The sequence below is a fragment of the Fopius arisanus genome, unplaced genomic scaffold (genome assembly GCF_000806365.1).
Source record: "Fopius arisanus strain USDA-PBARC FA_bdor unplaced genomic scaffold, ASM80636v1 scaffold00024, whole genome shotgun sequence".
Lineage (NCBI taxonomy): Eukaryota > Metazoa > Arthropoda > Insecta > Hymenoptera > Braconidae > Fopius > Fopius arisanus.
Genome location: NW_011887763.1, coordinates 827333 through 845189, shown reverse-complemented (window position 1 = coordinate 845189; position 17857 = coordinate 827333). Strand labels below are relative to the sequence as shown.

At 38.5% G+C, this 17857-nt stretch overlaps 6 protein-coding genes across 9 annotated transcripts; 3 read left to right on the top strand and 3 right to left on the bottom strand.

Annotated features, from left to right (window-relative positions):
• Nucleotides 1-81: 81 nt before the first annotated feature.
• On the top strand, nucleotides 82-904 carry LOC105264644 (U6 snRNA-associated Sm-like protein LSm6). 2 transcript variants are annotated; one of them, XM_011301647.1, is made up of 3 exons: nucleotides 82-354; nucleotides 437-625; nucleotides 710-904. In XM_011301647.1, the coding sequence occupies exons 2-3, from the start codon at nucleotides 535-537 to the stop codon at nucleotides 856-858; spliced, it is 240 nt and encodes a 79-aa protein (XP_011299949.1). In that variant the 5' UTR covers nucleotides 82-354; nucleotides 437-534; the 3' UTR covers nucleotides 859-904. The 2 variants fall into 2 exon arrangements, with proteins under 2 accessions (XP_011299949.1, XP_011299948.1); XM_011301646.1 differs by having other exon boundaries at nucleotides 85-354; nucleotides 527-625.
• A 33-nt stretch (nucleotides 905-937) lies between these two features.
• LOC105264643 (TIMELESS-interacting protein) lies at nucleotides 938-3034 on the bottom strand. The gene has a single exon (XM_011301645.1). It carries the CDS (start codon nucleotides 2407-2409, stop codon nucleotides 1015-1017), a length of 1395 nt encoding a protein of 464 aa, XP_011299947.1. The 5' UTR covers nucleotides 2410-3034; the 3' UTR covers nucleotides 938-1014.
• A 1129-nt stretch (nucleotides 3035-4163) lies between these two features.
• bgm (bubblegum) lies at nucleotides 4164-12060 on the top strand. Of its 3 annotated transcripts, none has more exons than XM_011301642.1 (4): nucleotides 4164-4394; nucleotides 8499-8563; nucleotides 8727-8784; nucleotides 8920-12060. In XM_011301642.1, the coding sequence occupies exons 2-4, from the start codon at nucleotides 8504-8506 to the stop codon at nucleotides 10866-10868; spliced, it is 2067 nt and encodes a 688-aa protein (XP_011299944.1). In that variant the 5' UTR covers nucleotides 4164-4394; nucleotides 8499-8503; the 3' UTR covers nucleotides 10869-12060. The 3 variants fall into 3 exon arrangements, with proteins under 3 accessions (XP_011299944.1, XP_011299945.1, XP_011299943.1); XM_011301643.1 differs by lacking the exon at nucleotides 4164-4394 and adding an exon at nucleotides 4726-5031; XM_011301641.1 differs by lacking the exon at nucleotides 4164-4394 and adding an exon at nucleotides 7497-7585.
• Nucleotides 12061-12062: 2 nt separating this feature from the next.
• endos (alpha-endosulfine) lies at nucleotides 12063-14049 on the bottom strand. Its single transcript, XM_011301640.1, has 3 exons — nucleotides 13704-14049; nucleotides 13310-13429; nucleotides 12063-13046 (listed from the first exon to the last, which is right to left on the bottom strand). Exons 1-3 carry the CDS (start codon nucleotides 13746-13748, stop codon nucleotides 12867-12869), a joined length of 345 nt encoding a protein of 114 aa, XP_011299942.1. The 5' UTR covers nucleotides 13749-14049; the 3' UTR covers nucleotides 12063-12866.
• A 244-nt stretch (nucleotides 14050-14293) lies between these two features.
• On the top strand, nucleotides 14294-15594 carry LOC105264638 (uncharacterized). The gene is made up of 2 exons (XM_011301638.1): nucleotides 14294-14397; nucleotides 14579-15594. Exons 1-2 carry the CDS (start codon nucleotides 14380-14382, stop codon nucleotides 15377-15379), a joined length of 819 nt encoding a protein of 272 aa, XP_011299940.1. The 5' UTR covers nucleotides 14294-14379; the 3' UTR covers nucleotides 15380-15594.
• On the bottom strand, nucleotides 15579-17059 carry LOC105264639 (proline-rich protein PRCC). The gene has a single exon (XM_011301639.1). The coding sequence runs from the start codon at nucleotides 16902-16904 to the stop codon at nucleotides 15672-15674; it is 1233 nt and encodes a 410-aa protein (XP_011299941.1). The 5' UTR covers nucleotides 16905-17059; the 3' UTR covers nucleotides 15579-15671.
• Between the last annotated feature and the right edge of the window lie 798 nt (nucleotides 17060-17857).

Below are 17857 nucleotides of genomic sequence, written 5' to 3'. Positions count from 1 at the left end.
ATGTATAGCGGAGAGGTTTACAGGAAATATCTCTGGATCTAAAGAAAATCATGAAATTTTTATAAGTACCTTTTTTTTATAGCAAAAATGTAATTCTACAAAAAAAAAGTCCTATGAATAATTTCGCTCGCTATCTTGGGTTCTGAGATTTTCCCCGTGTCGACTAGTGATTCTCACCTTTTTCCGACTGAAGTCAATTTGGTTAATTATTCAAATTTATTTATACAATCTACAAGAGATTGAACACCACTGAAAAAGGTGTTCTCAACCAAAATATTGTTGTCATTGAATATCTGACTACAAAAATCATTTTTCCAAGGATTCGCCCTTGAAAAACTCGAGATTAATAATAACGTAAGTAACATGTTAATTCCTTTCAATTAATTTATTAATTTCTTTTTAAACTTTCGAATATAACTTTGCCTGCGGATTCCAGGGAGTCCTAACCTCGAAAATTCAAACAAAGCCGGTGGTCTGTAAAAACAACAACAAAACAGTGAAATATCCTCTCAACAATTGATTTCAGGAATAAAAATGAGTAGAAAGGAAGCGCTATCTCAATTCATCCAACAAATTCATGGACGTCCAGTGGTCGTAAAGCTAAATAGTGGAGTCGATTATCGAGGTAAACCCAATGAATTAATTTTTTTGACATTCAGTGCATCGGGATAAAGAGAATTGAACGATAAAGTTGATGCACAATTACTAGGTGTCCTGGCTTGTCTCGATGGCTACATGAACATTGCCCTGGAGCAGACGGAGGAGTACGTGAATGGCCAGCTGAAGAACAAATACGGAGATGCCTTCATCAGAGGGAACAATGTTCTCTACATAAGCACCCAAAAGCGTCGAGCGTAATTCCCTAAATCAATTTCCCTCGCAATAAATCAATAGAATAAATTAACATGTCATTCTCTAATCAATCAACAACCAGAAATTTCCTGTCGTAAAAATGTTTATTTATAAAAAGTTTCTTCGAGAAGAATTAATCACAAAGAATTGAATTAATAGAAATTATTGAAGGGAGGTACGATTCCCCTTGATGAACTTGTCGACAGCAGCTCCGATTTCCTGGTCGAGCTCCTCATCGGTTAAAAGCTTCCGCGAGGCATTCGTCTTGACTCCAGAATGTGAAACGTTGGACACACCAGAGAACTCGAGGTTCCTCTCCTCTGTGGAGGGCTCAGGCTTCTCCTCTACGTCCATTTTACTCTCATTGCTCTCCTCGATATCCAATTTTTCTCCCCTGAAGGTGTCAAGCTCCTCCCCTATGTCCATTCCATCGACATCGCCCTCAACCTCCACCCCAGTCCCATGATTATCATTTTCGACGTGCTCTCCACTCAGAACATTAATCTGTTGCCAGTCCCCTGCCTTATCTTCTCCTGGAAGAGGCCCTGAATCCCCTGAACCTCCAGAGACCCCGGAGGATCGGTTTCCCCCGTAGTCCTTGAATACCTCCTGTCTCTGGGAGGATGAGGATGAGGTCTCTTTCATCCTTGCCTGTCTCCTCTCTAAAGCCGCCTGCCTGTTTCTCTCAATCCTCTTCTTTATCTCCTCCTCCTCATCGATCTCTCCATGGGTTTCCATCACCACCTGAGCTCCAGGATCCTCCAGAACCTCCTGTCTCCCCTGAACCTCTCCTTCTTCCCCAGTCTTCTGAGACCCTCCAAGATCTCCATGCACTGCATTCTCTCCAGTTCCCAAAGAATTCCCCTCCCTCTCCCTCATCCTAGCCTGTCGTCTCTCCAGAGCAATCTTCCTGTTCTCCTCCATCCTCCTTTTGACCTCGTCATCCTGTTGCCGAGGGGCCTGAGGAACTCTAATCCCCCCAGGAGTCATCCCCTGACTGCTTTGCCTCGTCTTCTCAATTTGTTCAGCAATTAATTTATCAAACTCATCCTCAGGCTCCGGAGACTTCTCTCTCTCCCCTTCCTCCTCCTCGTGATCCACCGTCACGTGATCCTCACCTATCAGCATATCCATCCGGTACTTTTTCAAGTGCGTCTGGATCTCCCTCTTGGGCCCTAAGGCCTCTACCCTCTCCAGAAAATCATCGAATTGATATTTTGGGAAGAGACGGTGCGCCCAGTGCTCCAGTCGTTTCATCACTCGGTCCAGGTCGATCTTCTCGTGGCCCTTTCCCTTGAATTTAAAACCCTCGAAGTACTTTTCGATCGTTGCCACACCTTTGGGGCCCGTCAGCCGGGCTGGATTCAACTTTGGAATCTCTCGACGGATTATCTTCTTCTTCGAGGCCGAGGGGTCAATTCTGCGCTTTTCTTCATCCTCGCCTGAGTTTTCTCTCGCCTCATCTGGGGCTTCTCCGACAGCTTCCTCAGGATTTCCTGGGACGTCTGGATCCGAAAGAGACATCCTGGAAGTCTCTCCGTCGGATAGGTCAGACATTCTGGAGGATTTCGATGATTTGGGGGGTTTTTAGTCCGATTTTTATGATTTAGAGAATTTATTTACAGGATTAAAAAAATCTTTATGGATTGAAATCGTTTTTCTAATTTTAAGTAGGATTTTTTTATTTGTTATATTATTTTATTCGTAGATTTATTTTTTATATGTAGGAGAGAATCTTCGTGAGTTTTTCTTCAAAAAAATTTATCCGATTTCGATTTTTCCACCGTTTTTGATCGTCTGTCGTTTGCGTCCTCTGATTTTTGTAGTATTATTATTAATTATTCAGTAATTGGAGATTTGTTGTTAGAATAATAACGGGTGTCTAATTAATTTTTCTTTTCTGGGAATAATTATTCGTGGAGATTTTCCTTCAGGCTAGCATTTCCCGCCATTTCTCTTTTCGGAGAACGTGCGAAGACAATTGTAGATTATAAATGAATAATTATAATAGTATTGTTGATAATTCAACGATTCTGATGTTCAATTTTTCGCAAGGAATGTTCTATTGTTTATTTAATCTATAACAGAATTTCTGATTTTTTTGTTGCGATGAATTACAGAATACCTAACCTCACACTTGATTCTTTTCACTCTCCTAGAGTTTCAGATCATTTCGAATGATTATTTGAAGTCAATCTTATCGTCGTCTTTATCAGTCTCGTGACAATCGGCGAATGTATCAAAATTACCAGTTTTACTCATTCGTTGAAGGACTGATTCCAGTAATTTTTTGTTCAACTTGTCTGTCTGAGTTAGTTCGCGCACATTTGTTTTGTATTCGGTGTTGTCCTTGTCATCTGGCCTAGAGATGTGTAATTTATCGATTTGATGAGCCTCCTCGGGGTTAATTGGCGTACCTGGCATGATTTGTAATTTTTTTTAACAAAAAAATGTGTAATACTGAGGAATTACGTTAGGGAAGGCCTAGCAATTACTTTCAACTTTTCACGACTTTGTAGCGAGTGCATCGAGGTGCGCATGTGGGAAAAAGTTTTTTTGAATTTTCCGTATTTTTATGCAACACTATTATTTTATCAATGTTTGTTCAATTTTCAGAGTCGCTATTTCCTTGGAAAATGACACTTTTCTTTGAATAATTTTCTTATCAGACTGGGACTAAAATTCTCCTGCAATTCAAAAAATTTCCGAACATTTCAAAAACACTTCTCTTTTCTCCTGAAAAACCGAGCATAATTGTCAAAATGAAACTACCAGTAATTTTTTACCCCAATAGATACTTAAAAAAATCTCTTTCTAAAATTTACAATAATTTATTAAATCGGTAAATAATCCTGAATGTAATTATAACATTTTCCAATCAACACAGATCAAAGAAACCCTCAAATTATCCAATTAAAAAATGCCGCATCAAGAGGAGGTGTTGTAAAAGATAAAAAACCCGATTGCGTGGATAAAATCAAGGTTCCAAAAAAAAAAATCTGGTATAATTGTAGATTTGTCCCAGTATTGAAAAACAGCAAATAAAAATTCATTAAATCGGCACATAATTTTCCGCTAAACAAATGTACAACATGTACGCTGTACGCAAATGATTATTTTTCAAAAAGTGATAACAATGTAAACGAGCTTATGAGTGCCGGTGAGGATGACTTGGAAGGCGTTTAAATTACCCAGTTCATCTATGATAAAAGAGTGGGACTCATCCTGGGTCCAGTGGTGGGAGTCCAGGTAAAATCCTAAGAGATACACCAATTGTAGAAGGGATACAAACGCCCCAATCTCCCTCTCGAATGCTGCAAACATCGAATTTTTTGCTGTTTAAGCATAAATAACGTGTGCCATCGTGGCATTAAACAACGGTGGTGTGTGGAATACAAGTGGGGTGATGTTTCACTGGTTCAAGAGCACGAGTTCAGTGCAGTCCGTTCCTTGGTATTGTCCCGTAAATACCGCTAGTTGGACAAGTATTTTTACTACCGCCAAGTGAAAACTTACGAGGACAGATATTCCAGAATTATTTGGTGAGTGAGTCCCACCGATTTTCATTAACTTCACCATTTCATACACGTTTTATACCCATTAATTGTCATTTTCACCCTTTAAATTGACCTATTCACCCATCGACCTGAATTTTTCTCCCATTAATTGTCTATTCTTTACCCGATAATTCTTCGAATGACCCATCGAGCCGCTTTTTTTCTGAATTTCGAGAAATTATTAGAGTTCATTTTAGTATGGGGATATTGTGAATGAGAGAAAAATGTGTTAATATTCAACTGGGAATCGAACCCGAGCTGACAAATTGTCAATTCTCTCCCTTACCACTACGCTATTGTAGCGTTCTAAGTTCCCATTGAATTTTTCGTCTCAATTGAGGATGCGGTATCACTCCATAAAATTACGTTACACTGTTGAACGTGGAATATGTGAACCACGTGTTTAGTCAGGCCACACGGTACCATCTACTACTAGGAGAAAAAAAAAAGTATAGAAAACCGGAAATCGTGAGTTCGTAGAGATTTTTCGACACATACCAAATAAAAGTAATTAATGACTCAAAATAACCGAAGAAGAAAATGCACAAAATAAAAAAAATGACAACTGACTAAAAACCAGTCGTTAGTAATCTTGCCGTGTCAATAATTGGGAGTAATTATTGTGAGTATTTAGCAATTCTTATCGATTCCCATGGGAAGACGTTTTAACCAATTATTTATGTTCTATTTCTTTAGTGTGTTGACCTTGTGTAATGGATATGTAGACTTCAATTGACATACGATGGAAATTAGAGGTCTTGAAGTTAGTTATTGAGTTTTAAATGTGGAGTGTACAGGTATCGATTAATTTGTGGTGATATAGAACTGTGAATCCGCGGTTTTTCCAATTGTTATTGTAATGCTGGGATGGTTTTATTATTTTCATTGTTGAGGGTTTTGATAACTGACGGATTTTGTTAACTATTTTTCATTTTTGCCATTCAAAAATCATAAGTAGTATTGAAAATTGAATTAAATTTGCGACGGAAGTTACTTGTATGGAAACAACAGGTGGAGGGTTAACATTATGAAAGTCACTCTTGAGCTCCTCAACATTTATCGATGGAAAAATTTATTTAATATTTATTCTTAATTATTACACTGTGGAGGACTTTTGGGGAATTTTAAGACGACGGAGGCTCGCAGTTTTATTTCTACAGGTGAGCTAAAGTATTTTTGATTGGAAATACACTGGTTTGTGGATAATCTCCTGGCACGAGTGTTAGGAATTCTATGGTTAAAGTACAATCCTAGGTTCGACAACACTTCTCATTCATTTTGTGATGCCATTGCCGTCGATTATTTGAATTATACGACTGTTTGTGAAAGGTAGATATTTTGGAGACCTCTAGGGCAACAGGTGCATTGATTTTCCGTTCGATTTTCAAATGCGGTGATAAGTCGTGGAATTGTTAACTGAATTGATTTTTTCGTTTAATGTAATTCAATAGGATAAACATGTATTCCAATAGTTTAAGAATTTCTACCAAATTCTAGAAAAATTCATGTTCAAATCCAAAAAAAAACAAATCATCTTCCAATTTTTGCCAAGAGAATTGTAAAAAAATTAGCGTACGAATGGATAGACCAATGAGATAATGTTTTAGCATCAATATTTTGACAACACCGCGAAATTGTTATCTTAATCATTAAAAAAACTTCTGCTTTCCGGAATGTCGATTGAATATTCAATTATTCAAGAGGTCAGAATACTTCCATTTCCATTGAAATTCATCGAGCTTCTCGCGAAGTGTTTATTCATCGAAGTACAAATTTTCCGCTTTTCTTCTGCCCCAGATTTTTTTTCACTGCCTTGAGATCTCGTACCTGATGATCATACGCATCCTCATTTTTTATTGAAGATCAATTACCATTTTGTTTACCAACTTCCAAGGATCCCAAAGTCAAACTTATTGCATCACTTGGAAATCCACCCACTTCACCAAATAATAAAGTCAATGATAACATGAAAACCCGAAAGAATGAATAGATATGAGCAAAAATCCTCCCCTCGCTCCTCAATTTCCCCTAATAAAAATTCCCCTTTTTTCCTCCAATCCCAACCCACGATTTATCTCTATGAATCATGGAGATTTATCTGACAACTTGTGTTATGCGTTTCCTTGATTAATAGTTGCAAATATGAAAAAAATGAGACTATCAATGAGTCCAGAAAATACCTGTCATTAGATTCTTCATTATTATTTTTTCTCTCGAATTGTTTCTCCTTCGATTCACTCTACCATTGAAAACGCCGAGTCCAACATTTTTTTTTAATTATACACAATCAGTTGTCGGTTGTTGGAGACGAGTTGCATAATGAAGTTAAAGAAGCGTTCGGATGAAATAAATCATAAATAAAACATGAAAATCACGCCGTGGGTTAATTTATTGCAGATTTTTTCATCATTTACTAATATTGAATTTATCGAATTTGTTGATTAAATTGTTTTGAAAACATGAATGTCTGAATTAATACGCATTCAAATTAAATCAATCCTATGATAACGATTTCGAGATTTCATCGAGTTCGAAACATTCAATAATTGTTTCCAATTAAAACAAGACGAACGAAATTGATTACTGCTTTATAATAATTCGGTAAATGATTCTTCGGACGTGTAATTTATTTTTAACTGACAAATCATTGAATTTATTTTAACAACAAACAAATCTATGAAAAATTTTCCACCAAGAGAATTTTTTCCACTTCAATGATTGATTTGAATGATTCAATTGGCTTCTGTCAATTAGTCAATCGAGTCAATTATTCACGTGAAAAGGTAAATTTTTGATAAATTTCTTTTCAATTGAGGTTTTCACTTGAATTGGCTTGAATGATGGGCCTTGCCTTAGTCTCGTGAATAATTCAATATTCGCGAGACAGTCAAAGGTACGACATTTGGCGCTTCAGACATTCGTTATATCGTGAAATCTGGTGATGCGCGTGAGTTGACTAACTCAGGTACTCATGGGTTTGGCACCCCCCGGAGGTGGTGCTTGAATTTGCCGCCAGAAAGTGGGGTGATATTTCCCTCGAGCTCTATTGATTTCTGTAGGGACAACCCTCTGTCGACTGCATATTATTCCAAAGCCATCAGAGCTCTCCTGTCGCACGTTTAACAGTTGTCAATTGCAAGAATTATCAGTTGCAATGGTGATCCTGTTGTACAAAGGTATTGGGGATGATTTCTGTGGGGGTGACTCTGTCCCAGGGTTTATTTCAAAATTATTATTTCATTTTACCGGTGAGGAAATTCAATCGTGGGTGTGCGATGTTCCGGTGGAAGCCGTTGGAATGCTACGGAATATTTACGCTTCAATTATTAGTGTCTTTTTCCAATTGTTGAAAAACGGGGGATCAATGATCGGGACTCCCGTTTTCGTGAATTTCGATATTTGTGAGAAATGCGTTTTGATCGGTCCTCAGGACGGATTCGGCCAGGTGCAGCTTCAAAATAACACATTTTTTTTTAAACATTACGGCATTATTTATTGTTAATGAAAATTGAGTCATTCTCGTCATCTGCACTCAAATGACGATTTTTTTAATTTCATTTATTGAAAAATGTCTATTTCTCTAATTAAAAACATTAAAATCCATGAAATATTGTTATTAATTAATAGTAATAATCGGTGAATAATGATTTTAATACCCAGAACTGGTTTTAAATGATTTAAGATCGATTTCCTGGACTTCAGAATTATTGAATTACTTGTTTTCCATGCAGAGATATTTTGAAAATGTTGAAGATGTTGCAAAATTTAATCATCATTAATGCCCTCATTAATGACCTCTGAATATTATCGATTGATTTCGTGCGTCCTCGTGATGATAAACAGTAAAAAAAATTATCGTTTCAATTTTTGAAAAAAATTCATGAATCTTTGCGAAAGTAAAGAAAAGGATTATTATTCCCTTGCGTCGTCATTAATTCATGCAATTTTTTCTCATGATGGCGTTGCGACTGCTTTAATCTATTCAGTAATTATAATTACCATCCTCGAGATATTTTTATTATGAATGATTGTACGTGAGATAATCATCATAAAGAGTGATAAGACCATTTTCATTTACTTTTTTTGCAGATAACATGTCAGCGGTGCAGCCCCTGTCGAACGGACTCCTCAACGGGTTCGCTCCAGACGAAAAGGTGAAACTAAAAATTTATAATTCATTACTACAACTGGACATTGTTACAACAATAATAATTTTACAACCACTTACTAAAAAAGAACCGGAATGAGTAATTTTGACAAAGGTTCAACGACTTTAATGAAGTTGTTCTCTAAAATAAGTAAAATTTCTGCTTTCAGGTGCCACCCGAAGGAGGAATCGATGGATACTGTCCAGCAAGTCCTACAGGAAGAGAAGGTAAATTCCTGAATTATTTCCAAAAGTTAAATAACATACAATTAATTGAAATAAGCCAAATAATCGTCATCAATCTGAAATAATGAATGCAAATTGATGGAATGATATTTCATTTGTTTTATTAAAATATTTCAGGACCTAATCAGATCCTCCGAGCAGACGTTGACACGACCCACGAGGCGAACGGACGAGTGAGAATAAAAGCAAATCCCGAGGATGGTCCAGTGGTTCCATTATCAGTCCCAGGACTTCTGATGAGAGTAGCTAAGCACTACCCAGATCGTCCAGCACTAATCGCCCGAGTTGGAGTAAACGGATCACGTGAGACGTGGACATACAGGGATTACGAGAGAGACGTGAGAACCGTGGCCAAGGCGTTTTTGAAATTAGGATTGGAGAGATACCACAGCGTTGCAATTGTGGGATTCAATTGCCCCCAGTGGTTTATCGGTGATTTGGCTGCTATTTACGCTGGTGGTTTGGCTGCTGGAATTTACACCACCAATTCTCCAGATGCTTGCCAGTACTGCGCCAGCCACAGTCGTGCTAATATTATTCTCGTTGAGGATCACAAACAGCTAGAGAAAATACTGAGCATCAAGCACAACTTGCCGCACTTGAAAGCTATTGTTCAATTTGAGGGAGTACCCAAGGAGAAGAATGTACTGAGTTGGGATGAGCTCCTTGAGATCGGTAAATCCGAGTCTGATGACAGACTCGAGGGAGTCCTGAGGTCTATTGGAATTAATGAGTGTTGCACTCTTGTTTATACATCGGGGACTGTCGGTCGTCCTAAAGCGGTGATGCTAAGCCATGATAATCTTATTTACGACGGTATGACTATCAAACAAGCTTTGCCACCCTACGATGGAATTGAAAATGTCGTTAGCTATTTGCCTCTGTCCCATGTGGCTGCACAGGTAATCGAGATATTTACGAGTATGTGGATGGGAGCGACAGTTTATTTCGCTGATAAAAATGCTTTGAAAGGCAGTCTGGTGGAGACTCTGGCGTATGCCCGACCAACGGCCTTCCTGGGTGTTCCAAGAGTCTGGGAGAAGATCTACGAGAAAATGATGATTGTTGCGCGTAATAATGGGCCAATTAAGACGTGGATAGCGACGTGGGCGAAAAATCAGGGCCTCTACTACAATATGAATAAGATGAACGGAGTGGATTATAAGAGCTGGGGCTATTTGATTGCCAAGTGGTTGGTATTCAACAAAGTCAAGGCCACCCTGGGTCTGGACAGGTGTAGAATGACGGTGACAGCAGCTGCACCACTCAGTATTGAGATAAAAAAGTATTTCATGAGCCTCGATATTCCGGTGATGGATGCATATGGCATGTCAGAGTGTGCTGGTGCTCACTCACTCTGTGTCACTGATCAGTACAAATTGGGAAGTGTTGGAAAGACGCTGAAGACATTTAAAACGAAATTGGATAATCCTGATAATACAGGTGAGGGAGAAATCTGCATGAGGGGACGTCACGTTTTTATGGGGTACCTGGGGGAGCCAGAGAAGACGAGAGAGGCGAAGGATGATGATAATTGGCTCCACAGTGGAGATTTGGGAAGAATCGATGGTCAGGGGTACCTTTATGTCACTGGGAGGATCAAGGAACTGATAATCACTGCTGGTGGTGAAAATATTCCTCCGGTTCCGATTGAAGAGGCACTTCTTAAGGAATTACCTGCGCTCAGCAATGCTATGCTCGTTGGCGATATGAAGAAATTTCTTACGATTCTTGTGACTCTCAAGACTAATATGGATCCAGACACTGGGGGACCACTCGATACTCTTTTTCCATCGACAAAATCGTGGGCGAAATCTGTCGGGAGCAAAGCTACCACTGTCTCGGAAATAATTCGCACACAGGATCCTGCTATTTATAACGAGATTGAGAAGGCCATGGACAGGATGAATCTTCAGGCCACCAGCAATGCACAGAAGGTACAGAAATTCAGGATTCTTCCTCATGATTTTTCTATTCCCACTGGTGAGCTTGGACCCACGCTCAAGCTTAAGAGGAATATTGTTCTGAAGCAATATCAAGAGCTCATTGATGAGATGTATAAGTAATTGGAAGGCCATTCTCTTTTTTGAAGAAAAGATTTTTTTTTGATAATGGTCATTTTCATATAATAAAATTGTATGGAAGTTAATTAATTAATTGAAGTTATGGGGAAATTGTTTTTGAAATTTATGGATATTTAATTGCGAGGCGTATTGCAAATTTCAGGAATAATTTTCCAAAATGATTTATGGAAATTCGATTGAACGGGACATTGCAAACTTCGGAAAGAATTTTTCAATGGTGAAGTATTTATTTTGCATAATTAGTTTGTTTCGTGGAAGATATTGGAATTGGGGGGGATATTTCGCCAGACGAACAGCCAGAGATGATTAATTAATTACTCACTAGTGGAAAGTTCTTTGAGGTAATCGAGAAGATTTTGCTTCTCTGTATATTGTGGAGTTGTTAGATGATTTCTAAACAATTATTGTGAATTACCATTCCATTCGTCATTAATTATCACTAATGAATGGTGGGGTAAGCCAAATTATTATTTATAATCTCGGAAATCCTTTCGCGCTGTGTAAATTGCTGGGGAAATGTGTAAATACAGAGACTGGGAGTTCTCTGACCATCGAAATGTATGGCAAAAACATGAGGGAATGGTCCTTTCTTTTTATTGTAAAAAAAAATATTAGCTGTTTTTTTTTGTAAGATTAAAAGATTAGTTGGGCGAATGAATACTTAAGTAATACTAAGAAAGTGCCTTTTGACAGCTGGAAGACGGAAAAATAATAGTTATTTTTTTTCGTAAACCGGAACTTCACTTGAGAATTGATTAATGAATTAATCGTAATTAATTCATTATAGTTGGTCATGATAAAGGTACTTATTCCAGTGAATTGAAGTGAAACAGATGGAGATTTTTTGCTGCTCTTGGATTGATAAACATAATTGAAGAAATGTGATATGTGTATTTATCATTGATTATTTTGAAAAATAATGCATAACATCCGAGTGAAGTCCACAGTAGATACAATGAATACATTGAGGTGCATATGGAATATACTTGTAGTTAATTATGATTTTTCATTAGGAAAATTGGGATAATTACATTGATAGGGTGACAATAAACATGATTTAAGTTTTTGGTTTATTTTTTCATTTTGCGGAGATGACAGGCACTTTTGTATTTGCCATAATCGAGTGGTGAAAAGTTGTATATAATGTATTTATAATAAAAGTGATGCAACAAAGTATGAATTTATCATTTGTTTATTAACACAAGCCATTCTCAAGGACTAACTACAGCTAATTTCTCATATAAAAATAAATATGAATTTTGAAGGAGTAAGTGTTGGGAGAAAAATTCAAATATTTGTTGTTGGATTATTCTGGGTATATTGCAACAATTTTTGTTCAGTTGATTTCATTCATTTTTACATCTCACGCTGCAGTTTTCCACTTCTATTTATCTATTCTTATGTTAGTGGCTAGGTGACACAGATTTTAGTAACAATCTGACTGATTTTTTTTTCAACAAGATAAATATTCTAAGCAAATCACAGCGATTGGCAAAATGCAGATTTATTAATCTCCGGTTTTAGTTTTATTTGAATAATTTATTTGATCAACAGAGAAAATAATTCAGCCGAATCAATGATTGTTTCTAGATTCATGTAAAATGTGGGGACTGGTGGGGGAAGATTTCAATAATTTTATGAGGATTTTAAAAATATTACAAGTACACTTTCAATCACTGGATTAATCCTAACGTCCAGCATTTCCCTACCATCAGTGAGAAACATAATTCATTATTCAATTACATTATAATAATAAAAAAAAATCGCTCACTCGTAGACATGAACATGCGACGTATAAATATTATTAATTTTTTAGACTCGTCTTCATGGATAATCAGTAGCAATTTTTATGATCAGATTGTTTTGATGGATGTGTGACGAGCCTTTATGGATCATCTCTGGTCTAAACGCAATTGACTGATCAATCAACTGGTGGAAGTTACTATCACGAAGATGAGTTGAGTATCAGGAGTGGAGATTTTACGAACTAGTCGATGTATTGAATTTTTGTTGAATTATCGATGTTTTACGCTGGGGAACTGTCTCTGGGGTGGGAATAGCGTCACCAGTCGAGCAGACGCCCAATGGACCTGGGGGCTTTGGTTTAGCTGTCGATTTCTGCTTTGCCATTTGGTAATCACCAGAATCGAAGAATTTTTGCTGCGAGAAAAATCCATTAATCATTACTTGAGAAAATTTCTGTGAATTTGTTCATATTTTGTGAAAAAGGGCAGATCAACTCGACTCGATTGAGATGTAAAATTGAAGTAATCGATCATTAAGTAAATTAATTCGATAAAAATGATTAATGTGATCGCCATGTGATTTATCAAGATATATTTTTGACGAGCAGTCGATTAATCATCATTTTCTATGTCTACATGAACATATATTTTTTAAATATAATTAATTAATCAATTTACCCCCTTGGCCAATCTCTTCTGAAGAAAAGCAGAGTGTCCACTAATTGGCCGACCTCCTGCATTCGGAAATTTGGCCTTGAGTTTCGCTTCTTCAAGTTTCTCGATGGCATTAGACGATAACTGACAATAAAATAATTAAAACAATAAATCATGAGTGGATTAGATAAATTCTAATGATAATCAGAAATTTGGCAATTGTAAAAAACAATCTGTAGGAATAATTGACGAAGTGTATTTGAGTGCTTAAGAAAGACGCGAAAAGGTGAAACTTGTGATATCTGAAATATTGATAGCAATTTGACAGGCGGGGGACAGAAATTTCGTGAGAAGGTTAAGAGGTTTGGGATTGGAGTCGTGGGAATAATTAACAATTAACTGAAATTTTGATAATCACCTCGGGAACTTGAGGCGGTTCCATCGTCGTCTGCTCGTCGCTCATTTTTGCTCGTTTAGGCGTAATTTTGCTTTGAATAAGTACACGCTTGACACCAGTCACCCTTGGCAGTCACCTATCGAAGCCTCCGAAGTCGTAGGACATGGAGATGGCGGTTAAAATCAGTTGAATCGCGTGTTTGTCGTCGACCTATCGATTCTTCCTTCCAGCAGAAAATAATCCCCAGCAATTAATTAGCACGTGATTGTTGTCAATCGGGGGACAATTAGCGATCTTGGAGGGAATTGTTTAGATAACTGCAAGAAAATTCTGTTCAATTGTCAACAACGAACGGCACTAGCCACGAATCACCTCTGCGCAGGTTTCGTTTCGGTGCGAATGTCACTAGGCGCCAGGCGCGAAAATTCGAATGCGGAGAGACTGAGGACTTATTATCGTAAATGCGGGATTAATTATTGATTCGGTGCTTCGTGAGGATTGAGGGAGAAATTAATCCGAAAAATGAGAAAAATTGTTGAGTGAAAAGTGGGAGAGGGGTAACTTTGAGTGGAATTTTTTTTTAGGGAGAGGGAATTTTCTGGGTTGGCAGGAAGCGGTTGTTTTGGTGGGACTGATTCAGAGATTCAAACTTCACCGGACGCTCCAGAAAATCAGTGGAATCAGCTGGGCGAGGAGCATGGACTCAACGAGGAAGGTGAGAAACCAAAACAAGGGGTTATTTTATTTTTTGGGTGTGAATTAATTTACTGCATGATTCAAATCTCGACAGCGATTTTCGCAACAAGTCGAGTGAATGGAAATGAATAAAATGTGATATTGAATATAAAACAATATTTTCCCCCAACGAATGGTATCATTCTCTGAGTTTTCTTCAGATCAATTGGCTCTCCCCCGCTGTCTCCTTGAACGCGAGTTCAATAACCGGAAGTCAAACAAGTACAAGAAGTACATATCGTCCACGTGAGCCACCCCAACCTCGTCCCTCAGAGGATTCAAGTTACAATGTTAAGCCCCTGTTGAAGGGCATCCACGAGACGTGCGCCGAAAACAACGCCTTGATAAAGGAGTGGACTCCTCTCCTGAAAACCCTGGACTTGGAGTCACGATCCCTCACCCCAAAGACAACTGATCACCTGGAGAAGGTCTCCGGGATCCTGAAAACTGAGGGGCTCTCCTCCGTCGATGAAACCCACCTGACAATATCTTGCAACCGGAGGCGACTCGACGAGCTGCAGAAATCGAGAATTGATAGAAACTTGAAGAGAAAGTACGAGGATCTCTGCAGTCGTTATGCTAGACTCGAGGAGAAGGTGAAGGATGCCCAGAAGAAGGTGAACTTCATAACGGATTTTGTAGATTCAGCGAGGGAATTGAACGAGAGGGAGTACTCCGAGATCATTCACAAGCTGACCAAATTAAACGAGTATAGAGAAACTGTTGGAAACCTGGAGAATGAACTCGCTGGCCTCGATGTAGCCGACGATTATCCTGACAGGATCCTGGAGAAGTACAGTCGTTACCTGGGGGCCACTGGAGAACTTGCTGAGTTAAATAAAGTCATCAATTACTATGGGGATCTTCCTGCTGACATTCTCCAGGCAAAAGCAGCTGTCGAGCAGAAGGAGAAGCGACGCCTCGAGGTCAAGAATTTGCTGGACGAGAGGATGATGAAGTAGTCGCAGAACTCTGCGACTCTCCAGAGACTGAAAAAACTTCTAAATTTTTCTCCTACATTCCAGAGTCTGCGAATAACTCATATCAGGATAAACGAGAAAAAAGTTCTTAAATTAGCATTATTTTTCTCTGTGAGAATAAGAGGATAGAATGGATAAGGATACGAATTTGCATTTTTCAGAATAAAATGAGGACTAATCATTCTCAGTCAAGAATATTATTCCATATTTATTATGTTCTTCACTCAAATAATACAATTTACAAATGCAATTTCTTTAATTTTATATTTTTCATTCAAAATCCATATTTGGATTTTGTTTGTTTCCGAGCCATTCTGTTTGCAGCCCATTGATTCTGGAGTTCGATCTCCATGGCCTTGGCTTGATGCGCCAGATATGTGATTTGATGTTTTTTCTTGGAGGCACTGCTGGGTCCAGCACTGGACATAGACACAGTCCTCTGGACAGGTTCCTCCGTCAGAGCCTTCACCAGCCACTCCCTCTCATCTGGCTTGATGTCATCACCACTGATGTCGATGATATTCGTTCCCTGGATGAGTTCGTTCTTCCTCTTCACCCCTCGCTTCCCAATGAGATATTCAATCGCTTTTTCATCGAAGGCGACATTGCCCTGGTCATCGATGTGATACTCCTGCTCAGGTACTGGAAGCTTTGGACCTACCTCTGCCTGATTCATCATGAGAATTTCCTCTCGAGGGAGATTCATCACTGTGCTCCTGAGGGATTGACTTTCCCGAGGGTTCTGAGGGCGTTCTGGGCTTTTCTCGATGGAATTCGATTGCTGGGGCTTATCCGGGGGAGGCGGCAGCATCAGGGATGCCAGGGCTTCTTCAGAGACTGGGGTTTCCACTGATTTCGACAGGGAGAAGAAATCCAGACTCTTCTGAGGCGCTGATTTCTCGTCGTCCTCGTCCTCAGAGGCTGAGTCGCATTTTATCGAGTTTAAGGCCGATTTTACAGGTGCTGGGGATTTCTTCGGGGGTTTACGCAGTTGTGAAGGCGTTAAAGACGTCGAAGGCACCTGGGGCTTTTTCAGAACCTGGGGGACGAGTTTTTTTGCACTTGGGAGGGATGACCCTGGTGCTGGGAGCATACTGAACAGACCACTTCCACTACATGATGGCTGCTTCCTTGTTTTCTTCTCCTCAATCTCCTCATCGACATCTTTAAAGTCAGATAAAGATGGAACTAGAAATTTGACAGGTGCTTTTTCCTTCTTATGTTGAAGTTCTGAGGGAGTTGGAGGGTTTTTTGACACAGAGATGTCATCACTCTCTTCTAGATTAGAGTGAAAAGTCCTCGGTTTTGGTAGAGAATTGAACAACGAAGATCCAGACTCATTTTCCTGTATTCCATTCGCCTCTGGGAACTTGTGCTGATTTATTGTTGGGTGATCCCCATTGTTTATTATTGGTTTTGGAGATTCTGAGGGATTTTCTTCGTCGGTGTTAACCTCGTCTTCACTCTCGTCACTGCTGCCATAGGCTACTAGACCACCGAGACTCATTTCACGAGTTAAATTTTGTCTTTAATAGCGTTCTGGGGTATAATTTCTCGACCAATTCTCGTAGAAACTAATTTAAAACATTGGAGTGACGTCTCTCGCATGAAAATGTCAACAAACTCACGAGGGACACCTTGAAAGAATATATATTTAGAGATTGAGAATATATAGTCAACGACATTGCGCCAGTGATTTACGAACTCCTAGTCTCGGATGGTAAGGACGTCATCTCCACATCTTCAGATGGCGACTGCTGCGCGATTCTCCATAAGATCATATTTGGAACATTTTCGTGTGAACCTGACTCGTTCGAATGTTTTGAATTCACCGTGAAGTTATAGTGAGTGCAAATATCCCTCTAAAAATTATACATAAATATATAGTATATTAAAAGTATATTTATATTAAAAAAAATGTTCAAACGGTTTTTTCTTTTCCATAGGTAAGAAGCCGGCAGTTGATCAGAAAGTTCTCGGCAAGTAAGATAACTATTTTTAATCATCAAATTCAGCTCTGAATATAAATAATACAATTTTTATTTGATTTGGATCAAATGAGGAATTTATTCTGTCAGAAATGTACTCTAAGAATTTTCAATAGAAAATTGAATAAAAAGTTCGACTGAATTTATTAATGCCGAAAATGTGCAAAATCTATTTGCAAAATTCATTGGCGATTTTAAATATTATATGGCAAAATTGAGGGATGATTTAATTAGCATTCGGCCAGGGTGAACTCCACCTCAGTTGATTCAAAAAAAGATTGGAAAAATCCGAGTGATTACTCTCGTCTGCAAAACCTTGCTCTTTTACGCAATTTTACCGTTTTATTAAAGTTTGCTCGCAAATGAAACGAAACCCATATAACCTACCTAATTTAGCGAGTAGCATTTTCGAGTGGGTACCACTCCAAGAGTAGTAGGGCAGGGTTCTATTGACAGCGGTTATTGCCTAACT